Below are 23,197 nucleotides of genomic sequence, written 5' to 3'. Positions count from 1 at the left end.
GTGAGCTCTGAAGAGGCTTACATGAATCCTGTCTGACAAATCTACTCCGGGGATCCTTTTTATAAAATAAAAAGCAAACAAAAGATTCCATTGGTCTAGAGCTAGGCAGTGGTATAGGGAAAATTGTAAAAAGGGGAGATGTCCCAACAAAAGGGAATAAAAAGCAGACAAAAAAGGTTTTGGAGAATGTTAGTGGCATAAGGAAAATTGAAGAGAGTGGATATGTCGAAACAAATAAAAGGGAGAAGACAGGAAATAAAAGTGGGACAAAAGACTTACTAGGAAAAAAATCAGACAACTAGAAACTGTTACATGGGAAAATATAAAGCTAAGATAAGGGCCTTATTCCTAAATATGACAATAAAAAGGAGTTGCTAACTGGTTGAATATGATAATGGAAAGATAACTAAATAAAGGTTAAAATATATGGAATATGGTTAAATATTATGACTCAGCAGTTTTGCTGAGAGTTCTTTCGGGATCAAGATTCATTATGCAGCTGGGGGCGGGTTTGAGGCAAGTTTGGAGATAAAAGGACGGATGCTGCCACGCCCCAGTCACTGGAGTCAACGTTCCTTCGTGTGTTCCGTGTTTGGTAAAATATTGTTTGATTACTAATCGTGATTTATGCCTGTTACACTTGGACAAGTGCTTTGGTGTCTCTTGTAAACTGATCCATGAAGACTTCGGAAGAAGTGCATATTGTTTGTAAGAGCTTTTGTTTTGAATTCTTATCAGAGTTTTGTGTTTATGTTATTTTCTGGGCTCGAAGCCAGTTTGAACTGAAAACTGATAAAGACAGAAGTCCTTTTAAGTTTGTCTGCCTGTGTTTTTAACGAGCCGTCAAGGGGGGGGTCAGAACAGTTAAATATGAAACTGATATGGGGAAGTTGTAAAACAGAAGTTTGTGATCCACTTTTATACATGATAATTAAACTGAGTTGCGAATTGACTGAATATGACAATAGAAGGACAATTAAGAATGGGTCAAAATATATGAAACATGGACATAGTATATAAAATTTTTAAGATGATGAATAAAGTGAGATGTTTGTTATTCTATATAATAGATTAAGGGAATTGTAATGAACATTAAACAGCGAGGATTGCCATTTATAGACAATTAAGGATAATCTAACCTAAGATATGGAAAAATGGAGAGGGAACATGAAATATACTTACAATTGGAACTATTGAGATTTAAAGACAGAATCACAAATTGGGACCATGTAAGGATGTATAATTATATAAAGGTAATGATGAGAATAGCTGGGAATTATAACCAGGTCTACACCTCAGCCAAAATTAGGCGGGGGGGGGGGATTTAAAAGCACATGACTATACATGTATACTTTTTTGTTCTATTTTTTTAAAGGAGAATACATGTTAAAATTAAATATGTATATTGAAAAGGAATTATAAATACCATCAATATAAAATGGAGCTTGCTCAGAAGCTGAAATACACCAAGTAAATGAGATGAAGAGTGGGAAGAAGAGGAGAGAGGTAAGGGAAGAAAAGAGGGATAGGAGAGAGGGCAAGGGGGGGAAGAGGAGGAGAGAAATGAGGAGTGGAGAAAGGAGAGAGGAGAAGGAAAGAGGAAGGGGAAGTAGAGACTAGAAGGATGACAGGGAAGAAAGGAGGTAGGGAGAGAGGGAGAAGAAAATGATGGATAAGGTACCAATATGATGTATGGAGAGCAGAAGAGCCAATAATTGTTTTTGGGAGTTGATGATAAGATGAATTGATGTAAACATTTAATAATACAATATGATGTTGGCTATGTAATAGTATACATGTGATTATATGTTTTGAAAATGAAAAAATAAACCTCCAGTGATGGAGCACACACAACTTCTAAAGACAACCCGTTCCATAGGTTAATTGTTCTAACTGTCAAAACATTTATCCTTAGTTCTAAGTTGTTTCTTTCCTTGATTAGTTTCCATCCATTGCTTCTTGTCTTTCCTTCAGGTGCTTTGGAGAATAGGTTGACACCCACTTCTTTCTGGTAGCCCCTGAGATATTGGAACACGGCTATCATGTTACCCCTAGTCCTTTTTTTCATTAAACTAGACATCCCAATTACTGCAACTGTTATTCATAATTTAACTAATCCTAAATCCTCTTTATTGCTCTTTTCTGCTTTCTTTCTAGAGTCTCAATATTTTTTATATTGTGGTGACCAAAACTGGATGCAATATTCCAAGTATGGTCTTACCAAGGCATTATAAAATGCTATTAAACTTCATGTGATCTTGAGTCCGTCCCTATATTAATGCAGCATAGGACTGAATTGGCTTTTTTAGCAGCTACAGGACACTGCTGGTTCATATTTAAGTGATTGTCCACTAGGACTCCCAAGATTCTTCTCACAGTTACTACTGTTAATCCAGATACTATTCTATACCTATGCATTTGGTTTTTCTTGCCTAAATGTAGAACCTTACTTTTTTCTCCATTGAATTTCATTTTAGATGGAACACAGTGTTCAAGTCTGACAAGATCCTTCTGTATCTTTAATTATAATGATACATTTTATGCCTTTTAATTATAAATATATTTTATCTATTATATTGCACAACATTTTTATCTTTGCACAACTAGAGAGAGTCATGTCAGTGCAACTTTCCTGACCAGCATATTAATCTGATACAGTTGTTTCAAAATTTCAGGCAGTCAGAATTTTCAGATATGCTTTTAAATATTAATGTAACAACTTGGATCTGCAACTATGGATTGGTGGGGCATTAGGAACAGTGTATTAGTGTTACTGTACAGGCTAGAAATGAAAGTAGGAATTGACAAGAATTGCCTACCTAACTTTATTTGAATGGAATGGGCTTTGGGATTAAGTCCAACATATAAAGAGCCAAGGTGGCGCAGTGGTTAAATGCAGCACTGCAGGCTACTGCTAGATCAGCAGTTCAGCAGTTCAAATCTCACCGGCTCAGGGTTGACTCAGCCTTCCATCCTTCCGAGGTGGGTAAAATGAGGACCCAGATTGTTGGGGGCAATATGCTGACTCTCTGTAAACCGCTTAGAGAGGCCTGAAAGGCCTATGAAGCGGTATATAAGTCTACTGCTATTGCTATATTGCTATTGCTATTGCTATAAATGTTATGTGAAACCTATGTTGATTTATCAACCTGGTTGTTGGAAAGCTGATTTATGCCTCACTATTGGGATTTTGAGGGGTTCCCCCCCCCTTTATTTTCTTGTTCACAGTCAGTTATTCCTAGAAGATCATTGTCAGGATGGGAATACATATTTGGAACATTATTTCTCTTACTTGATTTACATAAAGGCCCAAAGAGCTTTATGATAGCAGCTTTAGATTATTCATAAACAATTACCAAGTAGTATGCACATAGACACTTTGATTTAAAGTACTGCAATAAAGAAATTAAACATTATCTTAAAAGTTTTTATATGACCACTTTTCATTGTCAGTATTCATCTTTTTTTAAAAAAAACTGTTAATGCTAAACATAGCCACTTGGATGCAGCAGAGGATCTACTCAAAAAAGTATTAAAAGTAGCTCTTACCTTGATTTTAATATGTTTGAAACTTAGAAAGCATGTCTATGAAAACAGTGTAAATCTTATACATAATGACAGTTTCTTAACCATATAATTAGTGATTATACATATAGATAATTTTAGCTTTCGTCACTTTGTACTATTGCTATACCAGAGTCCAAATGAGATATGCAACATATTGAGAAGATAATTCAAGAGTAGAGGTTAATTGTTAATATCTGAAGATAATTCCACCTTTAAGGAAATGGCAAGATGTCATAGATTAGGATGAGCTGGTGCATCCCCTTACTGTTTTGAAAAGCAAAATATTTGCGATAGTTTGGATGTGGAAGACCAAAGCAATAAGAATTGCATTACTATCCATGTGTTTTCTGAAAAAATGTCTTTGCCCTTCAAAACTACATTTCATAAAGCAGAGTAACATAAACAACTTTGTCAGTGCACAGCCAATGATTACAATTGTTATATTTCTGTCAAGCAACTTTAAAAGGCATACTTTCCTATAGAAATAAAAAGATGGCTGTTCTCAATGAGCTCATAAAAGAATTGATAACTGCTTTTTTGGGGTGTCTTGCTGTCATTCATAGGACACATGATGGTGGTTATGATTGGAAATACCTGCCCTGCTATATGTATTGACTAGTTCCTGTAACAAGACATCTATAATGACAATAAGTGTAGTGCTTGGTAGTGGCAGATTAATTCGTACAAATAGCTGCTGGGTAATCAACTATTGAGTAACTAATTGAAATACAATAATATTTTATTGGCTTTTTCCTATTTTACATGGTCCAATTAAATTAAATATTAGAATAATAAGATGTGACATTTTTGGTTTCCTTGGATTGCTGGATAATCCTTGAAATAATTTTCATTTTCATTTCAATGCAGGAGTTTATGGTCCAGCTGTCTTTCAGTAAGGACTAAAAACAGAGCAAAAAGTCTTTAGTGCCACATTGGATCCAAATTTGCAGAAGTTATAGGGAAAGTACATCATTATTGGAATAAACTCATCTTGTTTATTCTAATAATATTAGCTTCTGGCATTTTGAATTGACCTCACAGGGAAGAGCACTATAATGCAATTAAAGGAAGTTTTACTTAGCAAACTGAATTGGTTCTGGTGAAATGGTGGCTAAATGTTACCATGTGACAAAAATAAAAAGGTTTCTAGTTGTTCCCATGTCATTTAGATAAAGTTGTCTAGTGAAGCATCACCAATACTACTGTCACTTTGGAGTACATTGTTGTCAATTTCCTAAATTTGTGTATAAGAATGCACATTGGTTGGAAAATGTTTTGTTTACTAATGTTTATTGTTGTCGTATTTGCAAATGGTTGCTTAGTAAGGCAGTTACTAAAGGGGGATCGATGACTACTTGTAGTTCAACTTGGGCTTCAAAAATCTTGTTTCACTGGAATCAGACATTTTTCTGATTTTTTTTTAAAAAAAAAATACATATGCTGAACTCTTTCAAAATGACAATGTGAAAGGAACACAAATAGCCAGTATATCAAGTTCAAAAGACAAATATCAAAATATACATTTTGGAATGTTTTCATATTGTATATTAGTTTTACCTATTCAGATGCTAGATAACTGCAATTAGTAGGAATCATATTAAAACTATAGAAAAAGAACATAGTACTAAATTAAACAGGAAATGTATAGTAATACATGTAGAATAATTTTGTATATTCTATAATATTCATTCCTTGCTTATCACTTCCATCTGACATTTGGATAACAAAATTAGTCTTTTATTAGTCTTATTCAGAAAATTGCCTAGTTATGAATAAATAACGGGTTCCCGAACTTTTTGGATCTCTGGACATATTTGTAACATGATTGCTTTAGGGGTATACAGCTGCCAGTTTGCTTATGTAGCAAAATGTATTTCATAGAAGACAAACAAAAAAAAAATCCCCAATCAGACGTGAATGTATAATGTTCTGCCAGATGCTTCCCATGTTTATTTTTGTGACCTTTTTAAACTGTATTTACAAAAGTCTGATTTTTCAACACTTAGCTTTCGTTTTTAGAACGTTGCATTTTCATTGTCATTTTTATTAGAAAGTTGATTATAATGACAGTCCATGTTCAAACATCTGCTTGATCACAGAAACCCGTGGATTACTTTTGGCCACCCCAACATACTAACAGACAATAACATCTACATGGTGGGGACAAGAACATCAAAGTGAATAGGCAACTGAGGACATGCCGCTTATATATTGAATATACCAAAGGGAAAATAATGCTCATCCTCCCTCCCTGCCCTTCTGATTGAGGATAAAATGTGGAAAATGTCTGCATAAATTACATTGAGCTCTGATTGAAAAGGTGGAATTTTAAATTCAAAAAAATTATTATCACCAACCTCATTATTAACAGTGCAGTAGCTTCAGGATTCATAGACGTCAACTATCTTACCTATTGAATTGATTCTAAATCAGATTGTTTACATTAAATATTCTGGAAAATGCAGAAAAAAATAGTGGCAGAATCTCTATAGAGTAGCATGATTTAGAGGATATTTCTCTGAAGAGAACCTTTTGTTGGATATTTCATATTCTTAGCAGAAAAATCTTGAGGGACTGCATGAAAGCCTATACAGTGTGTGCTACTTGTTCAGCAACTGGGAAACCTTATTTAATTATGTGTTGAATACCAGAGTGACGCAACTTGAAAAGCCAAAGATCTCTCGCTGTAGACATCTCTTTGTGGCAATTGTTAATGGAGAGACTTTTATAAAATGCTTCCACGAGATATTTTTACTGTGCAGTCACTCTGCCTTTTTTCACAGAATGTTATGAAGAGGTTAGATGACATTTTCCTCCAGTTGTAACCTATGCACCTTTTCTCACCACTTCTGTCATTTTTCTTTGCAAAGAAAATCTTTTTAAGGATGGGGGAATAAAAATCAAGTATAGCTGCACAATGCCTTTTGACGATAGAACTATGAGCCTTCCATCCGAGAACATCAATACTCTTATAGCATATACAGTGCTTTTCTGTGATCTTAACTTTTGATAGTGTTTGACTTTAGTTGAAATATCTCCACTATTTTGAACAGATGTCAAGTTGGATGTATAGTTGAATTGAAGCTCTTTTACTTGTTCTTTTTGTTATCCCTGTAATAAATTTTTTGTAATTTTTAGCATAAATTTTATGCTAAATTTTAAGAATCGTGGCTGATCTCACTCTTTTAAAAGGCATTTGTGGTCCTATAGCAAAATATAAACCAAATATATTAAAATTATCAATGATTTATCACATGTTCCAATCAATAGCATTTTATGGTAAGTTATTAATAATTGTATCAACGGTATATATATTTTTTCAAACTACCATTGCATTTAATGAAGTGAGTTCTATTTAATCTTTTAAATTTTAACTTTAGTTATATTTTATGGTTTGAGAATAAAGTAACTGTTCCATATACGTTAAAATTGCTTTTCTTTGAAGGGGACTAATGAAATGTTCATATTATATCCTCAAAGGAGCACCAGTTTAGGTGGAAATAGATAATTGCTGAAGATTATTGTGCAGCTTTTGGTTGCATAGAGATACACATTTATCTTTGTTCCAACATACCAGTATAGTATTAATAGAAAGTAAGAGTTGAAAGAGATCTTGAAGATCATATATCCCCGGGATAGTGAACCTATGGCACGCGTGCCAAGATGGCACGCGGAGCCATTTGTCAGGGCACGTGAGGCCTGTCCTGTTAGCTGGCCAGTGCTCATACGTGCGCTGGCCAACTGAGTTCACCATTTTAAAGCCATTTTTCACCCTCTCCAGGCTCCAGAGGCTTTATAGGAGCCTGGGGAGGGTGAAAAGAGCCTCCCCCGCCCCACCCCCAGGCCCTACGGAAGCTTCATGAGCTTCCCTGAAGCCCCTGGAGTGCAAAAAAACGGCCCTATGGGGCAAACCGGAAGTTCAGAAATGGGCTTCCTGTTTGCTCGGAGGATCGTTTTAAGTGCTCTGGAGGCTTCAGAGACCTTCAGAAGGCTTCCATGAAGCCTCTGGAGTGCTCAAAACGACCCTTCTGGTTTGCTTTGAAGTTCGTTTTGAGCATTCCAGAGGCTTCAGTGAAGCCTCCTGAAGGGCTTCGGGGGGGGGGGAGCCTGTTTTTGGCCTCCCCAGCTCCTATAAAGCATCTGGAGCCTGGGAAGGGTGAAAAAAGCATGGAAAAAATGGGGGGAGCGCCTGTAGTGCACGCATGTGCACTGGGGTGTGTATCATGCATTGCATTATGGATGCGGCACGCCCATACACAACTCCCCTGCGCTCCCCCCACTTATGGCACGCAAGCCAAAAAAGGTTCGCTATTGCTGATATGTCCTGTCTTGTTCCGTTCCACTCTTACCACTATGAAATTTTCATTCATGTCCAACCACAATCTACTTTCTTGAAATGTAAGTGATTGGGTCTTCTTTTTGACAGTGATCAAAGATACATTTATATTTTATTCTCTTAAGGTTACATTCTCATTTCCATTCTTCCATAAGCTACTGAATTAAAGTGAGCTTTAGATATAATATGAGCATTTTGAACAGTACTAGTTATGCCATCCCAAAAACTGCTGTTCAGATATTTTTGTAGCAATCATATTTAATACTGGAGCTTATACCTGTGGAAAACCTTTTTTATTGCATTTTTATATTGCCTTCATTTGAAGGGATTTCCTATTTTCCTATCATATCCTCATTTTAAGACATGCAAATGCAGTATATTAATGAGCAAATGCAGATAAACTTAATTGATGTATTTGTGCTTTGGAAGGTGGAACAAGTGTTTTCATTATACAAGATAATACTACTGCTAAAATCGGTGTTGTCGGACCTATTTATATATGTTAATGAACTTATTTTTCCAAATGAAAGCTTCTACAAAGTGGCTTAGAACCTAATGAATAGTTTATAAAGTAGATACAGTAATAATAAATACAGTTTGAAATGAATACACTTTGAAATAGAGTAAGGCACATGTAAAACAGTTGAAATAAGATAACTTTTGGAAGATAACCTAAAGACTGATTGGGCCCCTGTTCTTTAGAATGCTTGCACAGCTGCAAGATTACAAAGTGTGAGGTCTGAAAAAGTGTGCTTTGTATGCTGACAGAATCTTGTATTGTTAACCTTATCATTTTATCATCTCTTCTGCTCAGAGTACTAGTGCAATTTTGCAGTTAGGTTGAAGACAATTATTTCCTAATGCCAATCACTGACTAGGACTTTGGTTAAAAAAAACTGCTTTTAGTCGCTTGGTGATAGGTATGAATGAAGGTATTATGGCTTGTTCAGCAAATCATGGTTAAAAATACCTTACTTCATGAAATAAGCTGGATATAATTTATTTAATTTTATGTTGTCCAACTCCAATTGATACATCATTATGCCATATGTTGTATTCCTTTTCTGTATTTGGTGGCCTTAATATTAATATCCAAATAACTGGGAAGAAAAAAATACTTGTTTTTCTCAGGAGAGAAAAATTAAGGATGAATAAAAATATGGTAGACCTTCCCTTTTGCAACGATGCTATTTAATTAGCTTCCAGTTTTGATCTGAAGAGACTAAAACTAATCTTTTTGTCCTAGACCTTGCAATCTTTCAAAACCTTATCAGCCAATTATACTCCAAAGGGGTTAAAATAATAGTAGCAGCCTCATTATTTCTAAACTAGAAAATATTTGGCTTGCTGTGCAAATCTATATTAAAGCTTTTGTTAATGGGCACAATTGAAAGCAGTATTAAGTCAAGCTTTCAGCTTTACTTAAGATTAATATTTCTGTTTTTAATTTTTATCTAATTCATTTATACAGTTTTCATATCTTGAAAATAAAGTTTAGTAATTTTATTATTTTCTGAAACATGGAGTTTCAATAAAATGCTACAGTAACTTGGGACTATTTCCTAAAATGAAAGGATCTGGTTATTAGATATTATTAATAATATCATGTAAAGTTGTAAGAAACGCAGCATTTTAAAATAAGTATGAAAGACTCATGCACTGGTTGCAGTGTCTTTTCAGTGATATTGTTTAACAATGCATCTTTACTTTCTCTAGTTTTTATTTTTTACTCTGGCTTTTTCTTTTTATGTTTACTATATATGGTTTAAGGTTGATTACCATCTTTGTGTTTTTTGCTCTTAGGTACTGTAAACTGTCAAAAATCTGTATGATTATAGGAGTTTATTAAACATAAAAAAATATTAAAGCCATTGATACAAGTTTATACAAATTCCAATTCAGTTTATCTAGGTTCCTTCTTAGATTATTACTGCCTCTATGTTTTTCCTCCAATAAAAGTTGCATATTATTATTACAAACCAGTGAATGCAAACATGCTATCTGTTAAGCCTAATTCCATTAAATTATTCTGATGGAAATAATTTGTATAACTCAATATTCATATTTAGAGCCAAATGAGATCCTATGCTATGATGATTGTTATAATGCCTAGAAAACAGCTTACCTAAATGGTTACCTTTTTAACAGGAATGTGCATAAGAATAGTCCAGAATCAGTCCAGGGTCCATAAGTCAAATCATTCCACTGGTGGACTCCGCACAAATGTCATGCAAGAACCAGAGGTTTTGAGGTTGGTTTTGAGGGTGGAAGTTTGTTCTCTGACCTTATGGGTTGGTTTCCAAGCAGTTCGTTACCAGGTTAAGTAACATCTTTAGCAGAATTTAGAGGATGTCCGTGTCAGTGTATTTCCGTTTATAAGGGCTTTGTGTGGTCAGTAGGTCTTATGATGGTTAAGTCACATCAGGTGAGGTTCTTGTGATGGTTCTTATGGTGGATCTTGTGGTGGGTCAGTTGGGTCACCAGTGAGAGTTTTGTGATGAGGTTACATCAGGTGAGGGTAATTGGGAGGTAAAGTGCTGGTTGGGGAGGGTTTGCGTGGATTGGCTGTGCAGTTGATTTGAATTGTGAGGGGTTCGTAGGCTGATTGTAAGTCAATGTGTCTGTTAATGAAATTGCTTGTGGAGTGCCAGGCTTCTATAAACTCACAAGTGTGGTGGGTGGTAGCATGACTGATGATTCTTGTACTGCTCCCATCAAATTGATGCTGTTTTGTGTCAGTGTGGGTAAAGATTAGGGATTTAGTGACATTTGCCTGTCAGCCAGTGTTTATGGATCTTGGTTTTTAATTGACATGATGTTTGTCCCACACAGAATTGGTTGCAATTGTTAGTTGATTTTGTAAATTACATTGTTTCTTTCATCCTTCTGTATCTTGTAGTTGGTTCTGGATACTTCCTGGTGGAATGTGACTGTGGGTTTGTGAACTATTGCTCTTCGTAGATTTCTAGGAACCAGCACTTCATCTCCCAATGTCCCTCGGCCGACATAACATCCCCATCACAAGACTCTTACTTGTAATCCACACTTGACCCATCACAAGACCCACCACAAGACCCTGACCTGATGTGAACCTCACTTGACTTTCATCATCACAAGACCTACTGACCAAATGAAATCCTTCTAAAAGAACACTGACACCTCCTAAATTCCACTGAAGATGTTTCCCAGCTTGATAATGAAATGTTTGGAAACCAACTCACAAGCTTGAATATCTGAACCTACAGATATTTGTCACTATTGTTGGTTTTCCTCTCAGCAAAGGAACAAGGGTCATGGCTGCCTCTTAAATTAGGCTGTAGTCAACTGTGACTAATCAAGAGATATGCTCCCTTGTTTGGCAAGAACTTTAAAGAACAGCTCTGATCTTTTCTCTCACTGGCGTATGGGCTAGACAGCTTTATGTCATCCTCATTTGACTGCTACAGTTAGGCAGTGCTTGTTTTTCTATCAACCTGAAGTGATTCTTGGCTTTGTGTCTCCTGAGGTTGACATTCTATGGATTCTGGAGCTTCTTTTTAGTCTCTGTCTAAGTCCTGACCCATGACCAAGTAAAAACATGCCAATAGAGGAATGTACTGAATTAGAATATTATCAATTATCTTGATAAGAGATATAGCACCTTAAATTTACTTTCTTCCTAGCATTTTCCTGCAAGAGCAGAGTCCTCCTTTTGAGGGAGGGTGGGGAAATCAATGTAGTATTGATCCATTGGTTGCAATAGGAATTGACTAATAAGCTTGTCACCCAAACCAAGTACCAGACTCAGAGTGACTGGCCCAGAGCCGACCAGATATTGTTCATGTCTAAGACAAAACTAAAACCTTAGTTTCCTGATTTCTAGCCAGTTAGATGAAACTGACAGTATATAGTATTTTAAATATTTCTGTAGTATTTAGTTTAACCTCTCAGATTCTCCATTTGTTAATGATCACCATGTTTCATCCTTTTTTAAAATGAGATTTTGGATTCACAAGTGGACTCATACAAGGCAGTCCCCTGGTTGTAGGCTTTCCCCTCCAGATGATCCATTGTTCTTTCTTTGGCTCGTTATTTTTCATATTTTTGTTATTGTTTGCTGCCCAGAATTGTCCGTAGCTGGATGATCTAACCATTGAAAATGATGGATTTATTAAATAAATAGCCTGAAGTTTTATTTTGGAGCATTATGTTCTTTACCTGTTTTATTTAAGTATTGTTAAATTGTCTTTCTTAGAGAACAAGTGGGCAACAAGAGGAGATAAACAACCTGGTGCAGAGGAAAATTGCTGTGGATGAAGAAAATGTTGCCTTAAAAAATGAGCTTTGCATTTTACAGAACTCTCAAGATGTAATGCAAGAACTTAAGGTATATTGACTTGCACATAGTAGGAAGATAGCCATAACTTTGAAGTTGCTGTTTAAGTTGCTGGCCTGTCTCTGTGGCATGGAAAGTGACAAGCTCAGAGGAAATATAGCCTTAGGCCTTAGATTGTACCTTTCAGTTTCCTCACACATGCCAAACTAGGGAAAAGATCCCTTAAAGTGAAGAATCCACACTTTATAACTTTCCAATAAATAGTTAATGATGGAAATGGAGCAAAGAAAGGAGGAGTGTGAAGATGTGGCTTCGTGTAATTAGATTCTGATGGGACTGGCATTATTAATTGATAAAGCCGAGGTCTGGGAGGATATGTCTGTGTGGGTCTCAAAAATAGCTGGGGACAGAATCAAAGGCAGTTTGATCAATTAATGGGCTCTTTGCAAATGTGTACTCATCAAAGCTGTCATCCAGTTAAAAAATATGACCCTTCCACCTGCATGAAAGAGGCCAATAAAAGTACACAGGTGACCTTGGCCATCAAATATAGAAGAAGCTGCTGTGAGGGTAAAATCTGCACAGTTTATATTTGCTGATTAGTTCTCAGGTTTTTAAAAAATATTTTCTCTCTTTTTTGTTTATCGGCCCTTGTGGTACTGTTGTACAGGACACCAAGGAGTGTGCACAGAGAAAGGATGAGCAAAGCAGACTGGTTATAAAAAATCTGGAGAAGGAAAATGAGGGTTTAAGTACACGCTATGCTGACCTGCTAAATGACCTGGAGAAACTGAAGAAGCAGAACTCACAATGGAGAATAGAAAAGTCTGGCATTGATGCAAAAATAAAGGTATGAAAAAGAATAGATTCCTGGATATGGTTTCAGAATCTGCTACAGGCTTTATGCTACATGTTATTTTCTTTAAATAACAAGTTACATATTCAAAACAACCAGTGGGGAATGACATTCATTTACATTCCTTCACTTAAAACCCCAAGCTTTTTAAAAATTGATGTTTCAAAGCAAGAAACTGACTTCAAATAGCCATCCTAAAATGTAATCATTAAATAATAAAGGATATTTCATTCAAATATAAGGATGCAATTTTTTAAAAATAAAAAGAAGGTTGGAAATCTTCCTGTCACTCCAGGATTTCTCCACTCAATGTGATTGGCAGCACAATCTTCTGTATAAGAATATACAAAGACTATTTCTCAAGCAGACCCAAAGGTCAAATGTACTTTTTCTAGTAGTAGCAAGCATGTGTTGTGTATTTTGTACTTGGAAGGATTTCACTGAAGCTTTTTCTTAGGTGCACAGTGTTAATTGAATTGAATAATATTCTGTTTATGAACAAAGCATGCTATAATTATCTCTAAATTTTATTATAGACTTCATGGGTTCCAGGAGACTGACTTGGCTTGTAATTAATTGGTGTGTTATAATTTATTTTCCACATGCTGCCTCTTCTATTTCATTGGGAAGTAGAAAATATCTTGATGTATGGTGGTATGTATGTTTGTAACAGTCGGCAACATCAGTGCTGCCTGAGGCCTCAGGCAATTTCTGTGGCAGCTGAGGTACCTTCAAAAATTGCTGAAACCTGGCAGCAGATTTTGCCACCATAATACAATACAATATAATACAATAGCAGAGTTGGAAGGGACCTTGGAGGTCTTCTAGTCCAACCCCCTGCCTAGGCAGGAAACCCTATACTGTTTCAGACAAATGGCTATCCAACATCATCTTAAAGATTTCCAGTGTTGGGGCATTCACAACTTCTGGAGGGAAGCTGTTCCACTGATTAATTGTTCTAACTGTCAGGAAATTTCTAAGTTGCTTCTCTCCTTGATTAGTTTCCACCCATTGCTTCTTGTTCTACCCTCAGGTGCCTTGGAAAATAGTTTGACTCCCTCTTCTTTGTGGCAACCCCTGAGATATTGGAACACTGCTATCATGTCTCCCCTAGTCCTTCTTTCTCTTAAACTAGACATACCCAGTTCCTGCAACTGTTCTTCATATGTTTTAGTCTCCAGTCCCCTAATCATCTTTGTTGCTCTTCTCTGCACTCTTTCTAGAGTCTCCACATCTTTTCTACATTGTGGTGACCAAAATATTCCAATTGTGGCCTTACCAAGGCATTATAAAGTGGTATTAACACTTCACGTGATCTTGATTCTATCCCTCTGTTTATGCAGCCTAGACCAGTTTTGGCTTTTTTGGCAGCTGCTGCACACTGCTGGCTCATATTTAAATTGCTGTCCACTAGGACTCTCACAGTTACTACTGTTGAGCAAGGTACCACCTATACTGTACCTGTGCATTTCGTTTTTGTTGCCTAAATGTAGAACTTTACTCTTTTCACCATTGAATTTCATTTTATTAGATAGTGCCCAAGGTTCAAGTTTGTCAAGATCCTTCTGTATCTTTAGCCTATCTTATGGAGTGTTGGCTATTCCTGCCAGCTTGGTGTCATCTGCAAATTTGATGAGTTCCCCATTTATTCCCTCATCCAAATCATTGATGAAGATGTTGAAGAGTACTGGGCCCAAAACAGAGCCTTGGGGTACTCCACTGCATACTTCCCTCCATGAAGATGCAGTTCCATTGAGGACTACATGTTGAGTGTGGTTGGTCAACCAGTTACAAATCCATCTGGTGGTGATGCTGTCTAACCCACATTCTTCTCCTGCACACCGCTTGGAGAGTCCAAGCAATGGGTTATTTCAGTCTGGTTGCCCTGGAACTGAGGAAAGACTTTTCCTTGGCCACGCCTCCAGGCGTGCCTAATCCCCAGAAAGTTTCCTCAGTTTGGCCCGTTTGGAAGCTGTTTTTGGGAGCTCCAGCTGAATTAATTCTTTGCTTGGACTCTCTTTTATTCTTCCTGATTTTTCCTACTGAGAATCTTTCCCCTTAGGCAATCCTTGCCTTTTCTTTCATCTGAACTAACATCTAACATTTCTACAAGCCTCCAGGAGGCAGGAGGTAAGCGCTTGGCTGGGGGAAGGGCCTCCCTCTTTGATCTCCTCAGGCCGATCTCGGAGGCTTGCAGCACCTTTAAAATGGCGCGGCGCGGCGGCAGACAGGCTCCAGGAGCCAGCGTTCCCCTCGTGGTCCCTGTTTATTATGTTCTTGCGAGTTTTTTTCAATTTTCAAAGCTCCTCAAGCGTAGGATCTGCCACGGAGGCGCGGGCAATCGCCCGATGGCTAGGGTGATCGCCGCATGGCTCCTTAGATTCCCTCATGGCGCGGTGGCCATTTTAGGCATGAATCGCGCCGTTTAGGCCTAGCTGCAGGCCACGCAGCCACGCTACAACAGGGACCGCTGGGAGGCAGAAGGCCAGCCGAGGGGGGTGCCCACTGGCCTCTGCCTCTTCCCTACCAACGTTTTTTTACTGTTCTTCTGCGAGCGGAGCTGGGGCCCTGGTCTAGGCAAAGGCCACCGCCCCGGCCTTGGGGAGGCCTACTTCAATCCGGGCCTGCTTTAAAGGCCTAGGCCTCCCCTTATCCCTGCTGGGCCTGCCAATCCCTGGCTACAGGCCCGAAAACCTGCAGATCAGGCTTCTAACTGACTTCTCCATTTATTGTATCATGTTTTTCAATGCCTTTGTCCTAATTAATGACATTTTTCTTTTTTTGTCCTTTATTGCAGAGCAGCCTACAATTACTGCAGCTTTTCCTCCTTCGGCCTGCGCTTGCTTGCCTGTGCAGTCTTGTCATGGAAAAATCGACCTCTGTCCAGTAGACTGGGACCCTTCCAGGGCCTGGATCAGGTTCCTTCCCCCTCCTTGGGCTGTGGGGCTAGCGGAGACAGGGCTCCCATCCAGACCCCTCCTCTTAGGGCTCCCTCTGCTGCTGAGGCCAGGGATGCCACAAGGCGACAACGGGCGCTTGACAAACAATTTGAGAAGGCCCGTCGCCTGGCGGCTAAGGAGGCTCCCTCCGGGGATTCCTTTGTCCTGCCACTCCCTTGCCTGCCACTTGACAGCTCTTATGGCGGAAGAAGTTGACTCTCAAAACCTGTCCCCGGACCGGTCCTTTTCTGAGCCCCCTTCCCCAGCCAATTCTTGGTTCCCCGAGCAGGAACCGGCCCCGGAAGCTATTCCCAAGGGAGGGTCACTGGAGGATATCCCTTCCCAGGGGGAGGGACCAACTGATGCAGACCCTGACTCGGACCATGATCCCGAGCTCTCTCCCAGAATGCAGGCGATAGTGGAGCGCGCCATAGCAAAGGGCATAGCTGACACCATGCAGGCGCATGATAAGCAAGCGGCTCCTTCTGTTACCCCGGCTCAGGGTGGACCTCCCCCGGCCAAGCGGGTGCACCACCCGTCCTTGGAGTCCTCCGTTGTTAGCGAGGCTTCGGCCTTGGAGGCAACAGATCCTATAGAGCAGGGCCTGTCCGAGGATGAGGATCTCTCCCCGGACGCTCCTTTTTTTTCCGGCCTCTTCAAGCCCAGCTTGTTTAAGTCGGTCCTCCGCAAGATGAAGGCCACCACCATGGTAGGCATTAAGCCCAAGCCCATTCAACCCCAGACTGATTCGGCTCCAGTCAACCCGAATGCAGTCATGTTTGACGCTCCAACTTCCCAACAAGAATTGGTTCTGGTTCCGGGCTTGTTCCTGGACCTCATCCAACGTCAGTGGATCCAGCCGGCCACATTGTCTTCTCCCAGTGGAGTGGACAAGAAGCTGTACACCATGGACCCTGTCCTGGAAGATCTCCTGACCCTCCCGGTCGTAGATCCGCCCATTACAGCCCTCACTCCTAATGCCTCTTTAACTGCGGACCTGTCTGAAGGTTTCAAGGTGGAGGACAGGAAGGCTGAAAAAGTCTGTCACAAGACTCACCTGGTGGCAACCTGGGCCATTAGGGCCTCGTCCTCCGCCTCCTTCTTTAGTAGGGCCGCTGTAATCTGGTTGCGTGACATCTTAAATAAGATTCCCGCAGAAGATGCCCGGCTCCATCAGGACGTGACCAAACTCATCGCAGCGTCGCAATACGCTGCTGACGCGGCCCTCAATGCCACCAAATTTGCCTCTAGGGCTCTAGCCGCGAATGTCACCTCCCACTGTCTGCTCTGGCTCCAACATTGGCAAGCGGACCAGAAACACAAATGGAAATTGGCTTCTGCCCCCTTTAAGGGGTCTAAATTATTCGGTGAGGTTTTGGATCCCTTCCTTATCGAATCGAAGGACAAAAGGAAGGTCCTTCCCTCAACCTCTAAGAAACAGGACCGCAAGTCTACGCCCTATGCGAGGAGGCAGTCCTTTCGGCCCTCAGAGCCATCCACATCTACTTCCTTCTACCCCTCTAATAGATCAGCTGGGCAGCAGGGAGAGAGGGCTCAGGACAGGTCTTCCTTTCGTGATAGAGGAAGACAGCAGTTTGGCTTCCGCAAGTTCAATCACGGAGGCGCCTCCAACGGGCCCTTTCGGAAGTCCAAGTGACTCCCCGACTTCGTCACCCATTGGGGGCCGACTTCAGCTGTTCACCTCCCACTGGGCCCAGACGGCTCACGATGCCTGAGTCCTGCAGGTAGTCCAGGAGGGTCTATACTTAGAATTCCTGTCTCCCCCTCCCATGAATTTTATCAGGTGCCCCACTCCCTCATGTCCCACCAAGAGGGAGCAAATGAACCAAGAGATTCCCCACCTCCTGGAGATCAACGCCATCGAGCAGGTACCCCCGAACCAGGAAGGGAGCGGATTCTACTCCATTCTCTTCCTGGTCTCGAAGAACTTGGGGGGTTGGAGGGCCATCTTGGACCTCAAGAACCTCAACAGGCACATCGCCTACTGGAGGTTCAAGATGCAGTCCCTCCAGTCCATCCTGGTGTTATGGCAAAATTAAGATCTGCCTTTTTTACTTACGTAATAATAGAAGCCGACACCATCAATTTCCAAGAGAAGAGAGGTTTTTTATTTTTATTGAACGCGTCCAAGAGTTCAGTTGATTCGCATCAAACTGAACTGTCTTAGGGATCTTTTGGCAGAGTTTTTATACCTTCAAATTGATTATTACAAATCATACAGGCGTATACATTTTCAGGTCATAAACTTCTTACTTAGGTCAGTAAAGGACATTTCGGGAAGGTTACAAATATTTCGGGAAAGTTACAAATACATGATTCTCATAAGATCCCCAAAACATAATAGGGAAGTGAAGTGAAGATAATAGGGAAGTGAATCTTGGTTACTCATGAAGCTGGGAGGAAGATTGCTAAGATATTGCTAAAGTATTGCTAGCATATGGCTAAAATATCGCTTGTTTACAAGTTGAACTTTGGTTGTCTTAAACTGTCACTATGTCGCGTGCACCTATGATTAATGTTCTGTGGTTAACTGTCCACCCAGATTTCCTAATTGCCAACAAAAGCATACATTCTAAGTTCCCCTTTTAGAGATGCAAGAAAATAAGGAACTATCTTTCTTTAGGCAAAAGGACATACACAGAGTTCCAAATCTAAGCATTAGAATTAGAATATTTAGCCTGATTAAGTATTGGGGGGTTCACTTGTGGACCCCATTCTGTTTCATTGGCAGGGATCTGCCAGGGAGACCTCACGTCCATCGATCTGCGGGAGGCTTACTTTCACATCCCCATTCACCCCCGTCACCAGAAGTTCCTGCGCTTCTTCTATGCGGGCCGCCACTTCCAGTACAGGGCCCTTCCATTCAGCCTGTCCTCGGCCCCCAGGACCTTCACCAAGGTACTGGCACTGGTGGCGGCCCATAAGGCTCCAATGCTACCTGGACGACATCATCATCCAGTTGTTGTCCAGGCGGCAGGCCTTGCGGAATCTCCAGATTACCATGAGGACCCTCAGGCACCATGGGTTCTCCCTGAATCTCGAAAAAAGTCAACTTACCCCCACCACCAAGATCAATCACTTGGGGGCAGTGATAGATACCATTTCCTGCAGGGTGTTCCTCTCCCAAGACAGGTTAGAGGCCCTCAGATCCATGACCCACTCGGTATTGCAAGCAAGGCAGGTTCCGATTGTCCTCCTCTCATAGCTGTTGGGGAAGATGATCTCCTGCCTGTCGATCGTCCCCTGGGCACACCTCCACTCCAGAGCCCTGCAGTGGCTGCTCCTACCTCATCAGAGGACCAACAGGAGCAACTCGTCAAGGCTGATTCCAGTACCTCCGTCCGTCAAGAGGTCCCTCCGGTGGTGGACATCTCCAGCTCTGATCAAGGGACACCTGTTCAAGGAGCCCGACCGGCTGGTCGTTACCACCGACGTCAGTCTCGCAGGTTGGGGAGCACACATGGACCATCTCGTGGTCCAGGGCAGGTGGTCCCTGGCGGAGTCGCGTTGCAGCATCAATCTTCTAGAGCTGCAAGCCGCAAGGTTGGCCCTCCGTCATTTCCATCGTTACATACATCGCCGTCATGTCCTATTGATGACGGACAACGTGGCCACGAAGGCGCACATCAACCGCCAGGGCGGCACCAAGTCCAAAAGACTGATGGCGGAGGCCTTGGGACTCTGGGCGGAGCGGCCCTTGGAGTCGATCCGATCCGACCACATCTCCGGCGTGGACAATACCCAGGTGGACTGGCTGAGCAGGACCACCATAGACTCTGCGGAATGGCGGCTGGATCCTGCTCTGTTCCATCAACTGTCCCGCAGGTTCAACCTATTTGCGAAGAAAGCCAACGCACACCTGCCGCGCTTCTTTTCCCGCTTCCACTGTCCAGGAGCGGAGGGAACGGATGCTCTTCGCTACAGCTGGCCTCAGGGCCTTCTCTAAGCGTTTCCTCCTCTTCCGCTCCTTCCCCGTCTTCTAATCAAGATCATAGAAGAGAGGGCGGAAGTGCTACTCATGGCACCCCATTGGCCCCGGAGGTCGTGGTTCGCCGACTTGGTCAGCCTGTCGGTGTCACTGCTGTGGCGGATTCCCCTGGATCAGGTCTCCCTCAGCCAGGGGGCCATTGTCCATCCGGAACCCCAGTGGCTTCAGCTGGCTGTCTGGCACTTGAGGGGGACCTGATAAGGGCTGAGGGTCTGTCAGAGGACGTCGTCAACACCATCCAAGCGGCTCGGCGTCCATCGACGACTAGGATCTATGACTCCACCTGGGCTACTTTCGCTCAGTGGTGTGAGGACTCAGGACTCGACCCTGTCACTGCTCCAGTGGCCAGGGTGCTGGACTTTCTGCAAGGGGGCCTTGAGAGGGGTCTTGCTCCGGCCACGCTCCATCACCAGGTGGCGACCTTGTCCACTGTTTGGTCCGGTGACCCTTCACTTCCACTCAGCAAGATTCCTAGGGTGCATTGCTTTCTTAAGGCGCCTCCAACATCCGCCCCCCACGGTCCACCACTACACGACATGGCAACTTTCTGTGGTTCTTCAAGCCCTCACGGGTCCACCTTTTGAACCTCTACAGACGGATTCTCTCAAGCACCTTTCACTAAAGACTTCATTTCTTATAGCCATCAACTCCGCACGTTGGAGTTGGCGGCCCTGTCAATTCGACAGGACTTATGCATCGTCCACCCCGACAGGGTCGTCTTATGGCTTGATCCGACCTTTCTTACCAAGGTCAACTCCTGGTACCATATAATAGCATCAACATCACAGTCCTTACTTGCATTCTTGACTATCTTAAGAATACGCCTCTTGTCTCTGCTGGCAGTAGCACCTGGTAGACACCTGACCTCTTTTAAAACCTTCATATCCTTTCCTAAATTTACATCCCTTATGATTGAATCACCAACCAGAAGGTGACTTCTCTTTTTGCATACCTTGCTCTTCTTGTGCGACTGATGTGTGATACCTGGTTCCCCATTTCGCCTTTCCGAAGTAAGTTCTTCATTTTGAACCACGATCCCCTGCATATTTGAGTCATCATTATCACAACTACCTTGACCTGTCTCTTTAGTGTCCCCATTAGGATCAGCAAGGGTGCTATATCTGTTATGCTGGGTCATAGCAAAAGCTTTGTGTTTATGGTTCACAGCTCTCACCCTGCCAGATCCCACAGTTGTCCATAGAGTGAAATGGCTGAATTGGACACCTAATTTCTGTTTGGAGAGCACAGATTAGAGATTCTAGATAGGTAATCTGTCTATGTAGACTAGTAATTTGTTTACAAAGGGGACAGTATCCAAATTTGAAAAGAGTACTGCGAAAGACAGGTGCAAGACAGCTATTACATTGAACTAAACCGGTCATTTTGAAATAAATAAAATCACAATTTCAAGCGCACTAATCCAGAATGTATTATTACTATTTTGGTTTATGGACATATGATTCGCGCGCCATAAGGGGCTACTACCTACTCCTTTTTTTCTCTCTGCTTCCCCCTTCCAGCCAGCAGCTCCAATCACCAGCCACAGGAAAGTTCAAATGAAGTGGAGTTAAGGGGCCACTAATACAGTTAGAACAATTAATCAGTGGAACAGCTTGCTTCCAGAAGTTGTGAATTCCCCAACACTGGAAGTCTTTAAGAAGATGTGGATAGCCATTTGTCTGAAACGGTATAGGGTTTCCTGCCTAGGCAGGGGGTTGGACTTGAAGACCTCCAAGGTCCCTTCCAACTCTACTATTGTATTGTATTGTATTGTATTAACCTACTCCTCTTTTTCTCTCTGCTTCCCCCTTTCCGGCCAGCAGCTCCAAGAAATTTTGAGACATGAAATAGATTTCATGTGCAGGCAGCCCCAGGTTAAAAACATCCAACTTAAAGATGACTCTTAGATACAAACTATCTGTCTATTAAATGGTAGGTGGCCCTGTCCTTTCTTGAGCTTGATAAAGTGCAAACTGTGTGAAACTGTGCAAAGCTTTGAGCTACAGGTGAAGCTACAAGTTTTAACTATTTATCCTGGTTTAGCAGTTTTCAGCAGTTCCTGAAAGCACATTTTCAATGCTTTGTGCGCTTGAGGAAGGACCATGCTATTTGCCAATTTTAGTAATAGATAGTCTTTTAGTATGAGTTCTGACTTGAATATAAATTCAGGTTAAAAACAGAGTTAGAGAATAGAAGTTCTTCACCCAGGTACGGCCTGTGGTTTTAAACAAATTCCAGAGCAAAAGTAAAGAAAAAGAATCAGATTCCATGTATATATTATTTTGCATCACTATACCAGCATAGTCTCCTATAGTCCTGTAGTCTCCTCCCCCCTCTCATATATATCTTGATTGCTAAGTTATTGTACAGTAATGCCTAACCGAATTTTTGCCTCAACTATTAACATGTTTCTCAATAACATCATTATAAAGATTCTACATTTCTCTCTGTATGAATAATGATAGGGAATATCTCTCAAACATCATGAGGATTGACAATTGGTAACAATGCTATAGTTTTGGATAAAAATCCCAGTTCTTAGAGCTTTCATGAGTATTTTGTTCATTTCAGATTTTTGTGTGTCAGTGTAAGTCAGGGGTGTCAAACTCAAGACTTGGGAGCCAGATCCAGCCCACGGGGTGCTTAGATCTGGCCCATGGAGTTGCTTTGGAAACAGCAAAGGATCGGGCTGCGGTGTCTCTGCCAGCAAAAACAGAGCCCGGGAGGGCCGCATACGGCCCTCCCAGGCTCCTTTTCGTCTGCGTTGGCCTCCTGTAGCCCCCTGTCAGCAGGAGCTCTGTTTTGATGGCAGAGGGTTGCAGGAGGCTGTTGCGACCAAAAATGGAACCTTGATGAGTGACTTCGAGTTGGCTACGCTAATCCTGGACATGCCTATCCCAGCCATGCCCATCTCGGCTATGCCCATCCCGGGCATGAAGTGACGATTCCTGTGAGGTGCCCAGAGTGGCTTTTGATAAGATGACTGTATACATATTTTAAATAAAAAAGCAGTTCAGATATTTGATAAGAAAAATCAGTCCCCTTCCTGCAGGTAATTCCTAGGTAATTGAAAGGAAAGAAAGAGTCACAGAGAAAGAAGTGACAAAATACAGCCATTGACTCAGTCTTATTTTCATTTTGTTTGAATACAGGTAGTCCTTCAAAGTTACAACGG

At 41.3% G+C, this 23,197-nt stretch overlaps 1 protein-coding gene across 3 annotated transcripts in view; it reads left to right on the top strand.

Moving 5' to 3' along the window:
• The window catches only part of CNTLN (centlein), a 218,812-nt gene that overhangs the window by 55,792 nt on the left and 139,823 nt on the right, over positions 1-23,197 (top strand). For all 3 annotated transcript variants that reach the window (XM_032214335.1, XM_032214333.1, XM_032214336.1), the window contains 2 exons: positions 12,138-12,269; positions 12,889-13,068. In XM_032214335.1, the coding sequence (XP_032070226.1) occupies positions 12,138-12,269; positions 12,889-13,068 (312 nt within the window). The remainder of the gene's footprint in view (positions 1-12,137; positions 12,270-12,888; positions 13,069-23,197) is intronic.

Source organism: Thamnophis elegans, chromosome 3, assembly GCF_009769535.1.
Source record: "Thamnophis elegans isolate rThaEle1 chromosome 3, rThaEle1.pri, whole genome shotgun sequence".
NCBI classification, from domain to species: domain Eukaryota; kingdom Metazoa; phylum Chordata; class Lepidosauria; order Squamata; family Colubridae; genus Thamnophis; species Thamnophis elegans.
This window is presented reverse-complemented; position numbering and strand designations above follow the sequence as displayed.